Raw genomic sequence first — 7,517 nt, 5'->3', positions numbered from 1 at the left:
AAACAGATTCACAGAATACAAGTAACTTGCCCAAAGTTGCCCAGCCTGGGGATGGGTCCATCCGGCAGATTGAAGTTAGATGGATGGTAATCTGTGTTAGGAAGGCAGGACTCCTGAGTGGTAATGGGGTGAGGGCGTGATGGGTGTGTTATCACCCAGAGAAGAGGGGTGTGGGAGCCCCAAGAATTCAGAATGCGACCTCGAGCCAAGAGGCTTCCTCTTCTCCGGGTAACTTCAGCCTCTCTTGGCCACAGATAAAACAGACCATCTTGGTCAGAAATGGAGTGAGCCCTCTGTTACTTTGCAAAAGCCCAAAGAATGGGCTGGGTGTGGTGGCTCATGCCTACAATCCCAGCACTATGGGAGGCTGGGGTGGTGGATCACCTGAGGTCAGGAGTTCAAGACCAGCCTGGCCAATGTAATGAAATGCCGCCTCCACTAAACATACAAAAAAGTAGCAGGGCGTGCTGGTAAGCGCCTGTAATCCCAGCTACTTGGGAGGCTGAGGCAGGAGAATCGCTTGAACCCCGGAGGCAGATTGTACCACTGCACTCCATCCTGGGTGACAAAAGTGAAACTTTATCTCAAAAAAAAAAAAGAAATGAAAAACAAGAATGACTGTTGAATTTTTCAAATGCTCTTCCTGCACCTGCCATGGTCACCAGACTTACCCGATTTCAGAGCGACCGTCGGTGTAACTCGTGCGATCAGTGTGGTGAGTTACACCAAACGGGCGCTCTGAGGTTGATGAGTCTGTGTTTCTCGGGTAGGCCCAAGGCAGCCATGATCCTTGTTGTATTTTGCTAGATCGAGTTTGTTTGTGTTTGCTGTGGGATTTTGACAGGGGTCTTGGTGGGTGATTCTGTCCTGCACTGTTTCTTCTGTCTGTGCTTTATTTTGGTATCAAAATCATAACATGAATATTATGCAGAACTTGCCAGTGGAACTGTTGGGCCTGGAGGTTTTTCGGGGGAGTATTTTAAAATTATAGCTCCATTTCTTTAATAGCTGTGGGACTTCTGAGCTTTCCTTTCTTCTAGGTTGGTTTTGCTAAATTATTTTTCCATATTAGCATAAAGCTGTTCACATATTCTTTTGTTTTCTTTGTATGTAGCATTTGTGGGATGCCCCCACACCCTTTTTTTTTTGTGGAGACAGGGTCTCGCTGTCACCCAGGCTGGAGTGCAGTGGCATATTCATGGCTCACCACAGCCTCAACCTTCCGGGATCAAGCAGGCCTGCCACCTGAGACACACCACCAGGCCTGGCTAACAAAAAAAATTTTTTTTGTAGGCCCAGTGTGGTGGTTCATGCTTGTAATCGCAGTGTTTTTAGGAAGCCGAGGCGGGAAGATTGTTGGAGTCCAGGAGTTTAAGACCAGCCTGGGCAACACAGTGAGATCTGATCTATACCAGATATATATTTGTAGCAGCAGCGTCAGGTGGAGCCAGCTGTGTGGCCAGGCTGGTCTTGAACCCCTGGCCTCAGGCAGTGCTCCCTCCTTGGCCTCTCAAAGCCAAAGATGACAGGTGTGAGGCGCTCTGCCTGGGCATTGTCTGCTGCTTGCATTATCATTTCCTCCTTGACCCATGGGTTTTGCAGAAGTGTATTTCATAATTTCCAAAAGTGGTGGTTTTCCAGCTGTTTTAAAAATTATTGACTTTGTGTTTATTGCATTACACCCAGGAAACTTGGTCCTCATCAGATCAGGTTATTGAAACTCGATCAGTGGGCAGCTTGTGATCAGCTCTCATAACCGTACAGTGCTTGAAAAGAATGTGCTCTCTGCAGTTGGTGGAATCAGCATTTGTACAGATCCGTCAGATAAAATGTATACATTGTGTGTTCACTCTACATCCTGCTGAACTGCCAGTCCCTGAAAGAGGCGCTAGAAATCTCCGGACATCAGACTGATGTCCTCCTGTGGCTTTGGAGGTTCTGAAGATGTGTTCTCAGGGGCGGGGGATGTGAGGTTTGGGGCGTGGTTCTGGGGAATGGAATCTCTTACCTCGGTGGACTCACTCTGTCTCCAGCTTGCCCATTGCCTTGGCGTCTGCTTTGTGTGTTACACAGAGACGCTAACTTTCCTTTATTTAGTGCTTGTCAGATGTGTTGTTTTTCCTCCTGTTGCTTTCTGCCTTTCTGTTCTAAGTGATTCAGGTGTGTTTCTCGTGGACGCCCCCAGACAGTTTTTCGTGCCGCTTGTTTGCATCTTTAACGAGAACGTTTGGTCGGTGTGCATGAGCTGTGGCCAGGTTTCGGATTTCTTTACTTCACCCTTCTGTCTCCCACTTCTCGTCTGTTTTTTCCTCTCAGTTTTGCTCTTCTTCTGGTTTATGTTGTCACTTAGCTTTTTGCCGTTTACTAACTGTTGGTGGTCATCCTAGCACCGTGGTGGGCATGTCTAGCCCTCTGGGTTTGAGGTTAATCAGAGTCAGTCCCCAAAAGTGTGTGATGGTGAATTCTCTGTGTCTGCCGGGCTAGGTCTGGTACCTCTTGTTTGCTCAAACTCCAGTCTGGATGTTTCTGTGGAAGTATTTTTTATGTGTGATTAACATTTAAATCAGTGGATACTGAGTACAGAAGCTCTCCGGCCACAGGGTGGGTGGGGCTTACCCAATCAGTCGAAGGCCTTTGCCATGGCATGAATGGGCCTTGCCCAATCAGTTGAAGGCCTTCGCCATGGCATAGGTGGACCTTACTGTCAGTTGAAGGCCTTTGACACAGTGTGGGTGGGCCTTACCCAGTCAGTTGAAGACCTTCACCATGGTGTGGGTGGGCCTTAGCCAATCAGTCGAAGGCCTTCATCATGGCATGGGTGGGCCTTACTCAGTCAGTTGAAGACCTTCACCATGGTGTGGGTGGGCCTTACCCAGTCAGTTGAAGGCCTCAAGAGCAAAAATCTAAGGTCTCTCAAGGAAGAGGGGATTCTGAGCCAGATGGAGACCTGAGCTGCAGCCCCACCTCCTGCTGGGATCTCCAGCCTGCTGTCCTGCACTTCAGATTTTGGACTTAGCTCCCCCAGTCTTGAGTCAGCTCATTAAAGTCAGTGTCTGTCGTCTCCCTGTGTCTCCACTTTTGTCTCCATGCGTCTTTCTCTTTTTTTTTTTTCCTTTTTCACATTATTATTATTTTTTTTAAATAAAGATGGGGTTTCACCGTGATAGCCAGGCTGGTCTTGAACTCCTGACCTCAGGTGATCCACCCACCTCGGCCTCCCAAAGTGCTAGGATTACAGGTGTGAGCCACTGCACCCGGCCCATCCATGCGTCTTTCTCTAAGTGTGTCTAGTCTCGCCCTCACTCGCGCTCTGCACACTCGCCCTGCTGGTTCTGCCTCTGGGAGCCCTCACGGGTGTGCGGCACGAGGGCTTCGTGGCCCGTCACGTTCGCTGTTGTTTTCTCGCTGGCTTGTGGTCAGCCCCTGTATTCATGGGCCCCACATCTGCAGATTCAATAACAATGCAGCAATTAAAAACAGTACAAATAAAAGACATTGCAGTATGATAGCGGCTGACACAGCATTTCCATTGCACCAGCGGCATAAGTGATCTAGAGGTGATTTGAGGTATACGGGAGGAGCCGGGCGTGGTGGCTTATGTGAGCCTGTAATTCCAGCACTTTGGGAGCCTCTGGTGGATCATCAGAGGCCAGGAGTTCAAGACCAGCCTGGTCAACATGGCGAAACCCCTTCTTTACTAAAAATGCAAAAAGTAGCCCGGTGTGGTGGTGGGTGCCTGTAATCCCAGCTACTCGGGAGTGTAGGGCACGTTGGGAGCCAGATATAAGGCCGAGGGCCCCACAGGGTCGTGGGGTGAGCCTTATGCTGTGCTGAGGCACAGGATCCGAGAAATAAAGAGACGGAACACAGAAGTACAAGAAAAACGCAGCTGGGCTCGGGGGGCCACGCCACCTATGAGCGGAGTCAGGCGAGGCTGGCGAGGTGAGGCAAGGCCCGGCCCCGAATTTCCAGAAGCGTATTTATTGTGTATAGGTTAGGGGGGCAGGGTAGTGAGTGAAATCATCTTTAAGGATAGTGTTAGGGTCGTGAGCAATAAAACAAGGGGTCCACCCCCATTAGGTCACCTAGGCCAGGAGGTGGACAGTGCGCAGCAAGGGGCCCGTTCCCATGAAGGCAAGGGGCCTGTTACCACGAAGGCAAGGGCCGTGTGCAGTGAGGGGTCCACCCCCATTAGGTCACCGAGGCTTGAAGGTGGGCCGTGCGCAGTGAAGAGCGTGCAGTGTGCAGTACTTCTATCTATGGGCAATCTACTTCTAAGATTTATAGGAGGATGCTTTAAGTCACACAGCAGTGACAGAGCTGTCAGGGTTACCGCCACCTTCTGGCAGCTTCCAATGGGTTCTATGGGAAGATGCTTTTCGAGCAGCACAGTAGCAAGAGCTGATAAAGTTCACAGTCACCAAGGTGGATTGCCGGTCCGAGGGCAGCCTTCCACAAGAACTGGAGCAAGGTCCTACAACTCCTTTATCAGGAGGAGTGGCTCTCGCCCCAAGCCTGCCATACAGCGGGTATCTTTACGATACTGGACGCTGCCGCCTGGGCCGTGGGTTCTTGTCCTGGTATAACTGTTTTTCCCTTAAATCACGCTCTGCACTGTGTCTGCTCTAGGGATTTCTCAGATTATAAGCTGCTTATTCCTTAATTCATGCTCTGTACTGTGTCCACTCTAGGCATTCCTCCGATTATGAACTAAGATATAATTATAGGTATATATGTAGGGAAATATTCTTTAGGCACTCATACTATCAACTATTATATGATTATGTAAAGGATTATATAACAGGAAATAGCTGAGTAGTAACACTATAAAGTGAGATATTCCTCAAGCCCTAACTGTGCCAGGGTTCTGCTTAGCTCTCATTCCTTGGTGCCTATATGGGGGGTTACCCACAGGGAGGCTGAGGCAGGAGAATCACTTGAATCCAGGAGATGGAGGTTGCAGTGAGCCAAGATTGTACCACTTCAGCCTGGGCAAAAGAGTGAAACTCCATTTCAAAAAAGAAAAAAAAAAAGCATACAGGAGGACATGTGTGGTTTATATGCAAATCCCACACCATTTTGTCAGGGACTTGGGCATCTGAGGAACTTGATGTCTGAGGGGTCCTGTATCCGGGCCCCAGGGACACCGAGGGGCACCTGCATGCTGTTTGGGCCGTGTTCTGGTTCTGCTGCATTCAGCCATGCATCGCACTGTCACCATCCTGATTCTGTGTGGCCAGTGCACCCACAGCGTCTGCCTGAATCGCAGCCTCCACAGTGTTTTCCTTGGCATGGAAAGACAGGTGACAGAACGGTTCAGATTTCGTCTGCAAATGTACCGATGTAGTTGATAAAAACGTCTTTTCCCCAGTGGATTTCAGTGGTTCTGGGTTGACAGTCACTTCCCAGCGGCAGAGGGGAGCCTCCTCCTGCCTCTTGTTCTGTCTCTTCTGACGTCTGCTGGGGCAGGGCCGTTCCCTTGGGGCTGAATGGAGGAATCCGCTTTTTCTTTCTTGCCCCTTTCAGCTCCTTCCGCCGTCTTTGGGGTTCCGCAGTTTCACTCTGGTCTGGCCGGGGGAGTGTTTGCTTACCTGCCTGGCACTTGCTGGGCTTCGGGGTCTTGCTGGCTTTAGAAGTTCCTCAGCCACCAGAGTCTCTTCAAACAGCGCTTCCCTCCCTCTCTTCTCTTCCTGGAACTCAGGCCAAGCCTCACCTGGCTTTTGGATGCCGCTGGCATTGTCTCCGGCTTGGCGGTCTGTGCCGCTGTGATCCGCCGTCAGACCTGTCCGTTAAGTGCCACAGGCCAGCACAATGCGTTTCATCTCCAGAAGATCGGCGTGGATGTTTAAAAACTGCTGGGTCAGATTTTGTGGTTTTGTACTTCTGGCAGCTTGGTGTTCTGTGTCTGGAAATGACAGTGTTGGAGGCGTTCCTGGGTCTGATTCTGACCTTGCCCGCGGTGGTTTGTCTTCTTGTGTGTGTGATTTTTGGCATGAACTCACATTCGTTAGATGTTTATCTGTAGGAATTATTTGAGGTCTGCAGGGAGGTGGTTTGCTTTTTGCAGTGGGTGGGGAGGGCGAGGGCCCGGGGCCCCGCCTGGACGCGCTTCAATCTGCACATTCTCAGCCGCTGGGACCCGAGGCAGCCTGAGTTCCGGCTGCAGATCCGGTGCAGGCCGCCTTTGCTTGGGTGGCGATCAGGTGTTGCTCAGTGTTGGGGATGCGTCCTGAGCAGTGTGTCGTTAGGTGGTTTCGTTTTGCGTGGGCACCGCAGAGGGCATTCAGGCCCAGACGGCACAGCCTTGTACACACCGAGGTGGTGTGACACAGCCGTCGCCCGAGGTGGCAAACCACAGCTGTCATCCACGGCACGCCGGAAGCCGTTGTGACACGATGCTAAGTGTGTGCCTTAACACAGAAGGCTGTCCTAGGAAAGGCACTGTAGAAATGTGGTATAAAAAATGCCACATCTGTGTAGGGTGCTTACCACAGGCGGGTCTGCAGGACTGGGGTGGCTCTGGCGAGGCAGTGAGTGAGTGGTGGGTGAGCGGTGGGTGGTGGGCGGTGGACGGTGGGTGAGCGATGGGTGGTGGGTGGTGGGTGAGTGGTGGGTGGTGGGTGAGCAGTGGCTGGTGGGCGGTGGGCAGTGGGTGAGCGGTGGGTGGTGGGTGAGCGGTGGGTGGTGGGGGGTGGGCGGTGGGCAGTGGGTGAGTGGTGAGTGGTGCATGGTGGGTGGTGGGCGGTGGGTGAGTGGTGAGTGGTGCGTGGTGGGTGCGTGGTGCGTGGTGTGTGGTGGATGAGTGGTGGTCGGCGGGTGAGCGGTGGGTGGCGGGTGAGCGGTGGGCGGCGGGTGAGCGGTGGGCAAGAGCGAAGGGCCTGTGCGCTCCTCTAGACTTCATTGCACACGGAACTACACGAACTGATTTTGAAAGATAATTGTGCTACAACCTGGTGATGTCATAATTGAAGCGATGGGAATTTTTCAGCTCCATTGTAATGGTTTGGGACTAATGTCATCTCTGTGGTCTGGGGTTGAGAGAGCCACTGCTGTGAAGCGTGACTGTGCTCACATACTCCGTGGACCCCAGGCACGTGGCGCACGCCTGTCGTCCTAGCGCTTTGGGGAGCTGAGATGGGAGGACTGCTTGAGGTCAGGAGTTCAAGACGAGCCTGGCAGCATAGTGAGACCCCCCCCCCCGTCTCTACAAAGAAATAATTAGCTGGGTGTGGTGGCACATGCCTGTGGTCCCAGCTCCTCAGGAGGCTGAGCTAGGAGGACTGCCTGGGCACGGGCGGTGGACGTGCAGACTGAGGATCGCTCCCCTGCGCTCCAGCCCGGGTGATGGAGGGAGGGGACCCTGTCCCAAAAAACCAAACAAACAAACGTATTCTGTGGAAATTCCTTTCACAGCCAGTCCTCCCTGGGCATGGCCTTGGTGGGGGTTGTGTTCACCCTTCTCTGGCTTGTGTGTGTGTCGGTGGGACTGTTAGGGGTCCCTGCTATACTCCCTGCCT

General features: G+C 52.1%; 1 protein-coding gene across 3 annotated transcripts in view; it reads left to right on the top strand.

The window, feature by feature from the left end:
• The window catches only part of D2HGDH (D-2-hydroxyglutarate dehydrogenase), a 36,203-nt gene that overhangs the window by 24,607 nt on the left and 4,079 nt on the right, over positions 1-7,517 (top strand). The window contains exon 10 of one of the 3 annotated variants that reach the window (XM_017510720.2): positions 635-822. The exons of the other annotated variants lie outside the window; for them this stretch is intronic. Coding sequence (XP_017366209.1) covers positions 635-807 — 173 coding nt within the window. The 3' untranslated portion in view covers positions 808-822. Of the gene's footprint in view, positions 1-634; positions 823-7,517 lie in introns of those variants that run through there. 3 annotated transcript variants of the gene reach the window in all.

Source organism: Cebus imitator, unplaced genomic scaffold, assembly GCF_001604975.1.
Source record: "Cebus imitator isolate Cc_AM_T3 unplaced genomic scaffold, Cebus_imitator-1.0 Scaffold443, whole genome shotgun sequence".
NCBI lineage: Eukaryota > Metazoa > Chordata > Mammalia > Primates > Cebidae > Cebus > Cebus imitator.
Note: the sequence above shows the minus strand (reverse complement) of the source record. Positions and strands in the feature narration are given on the sequence as shown.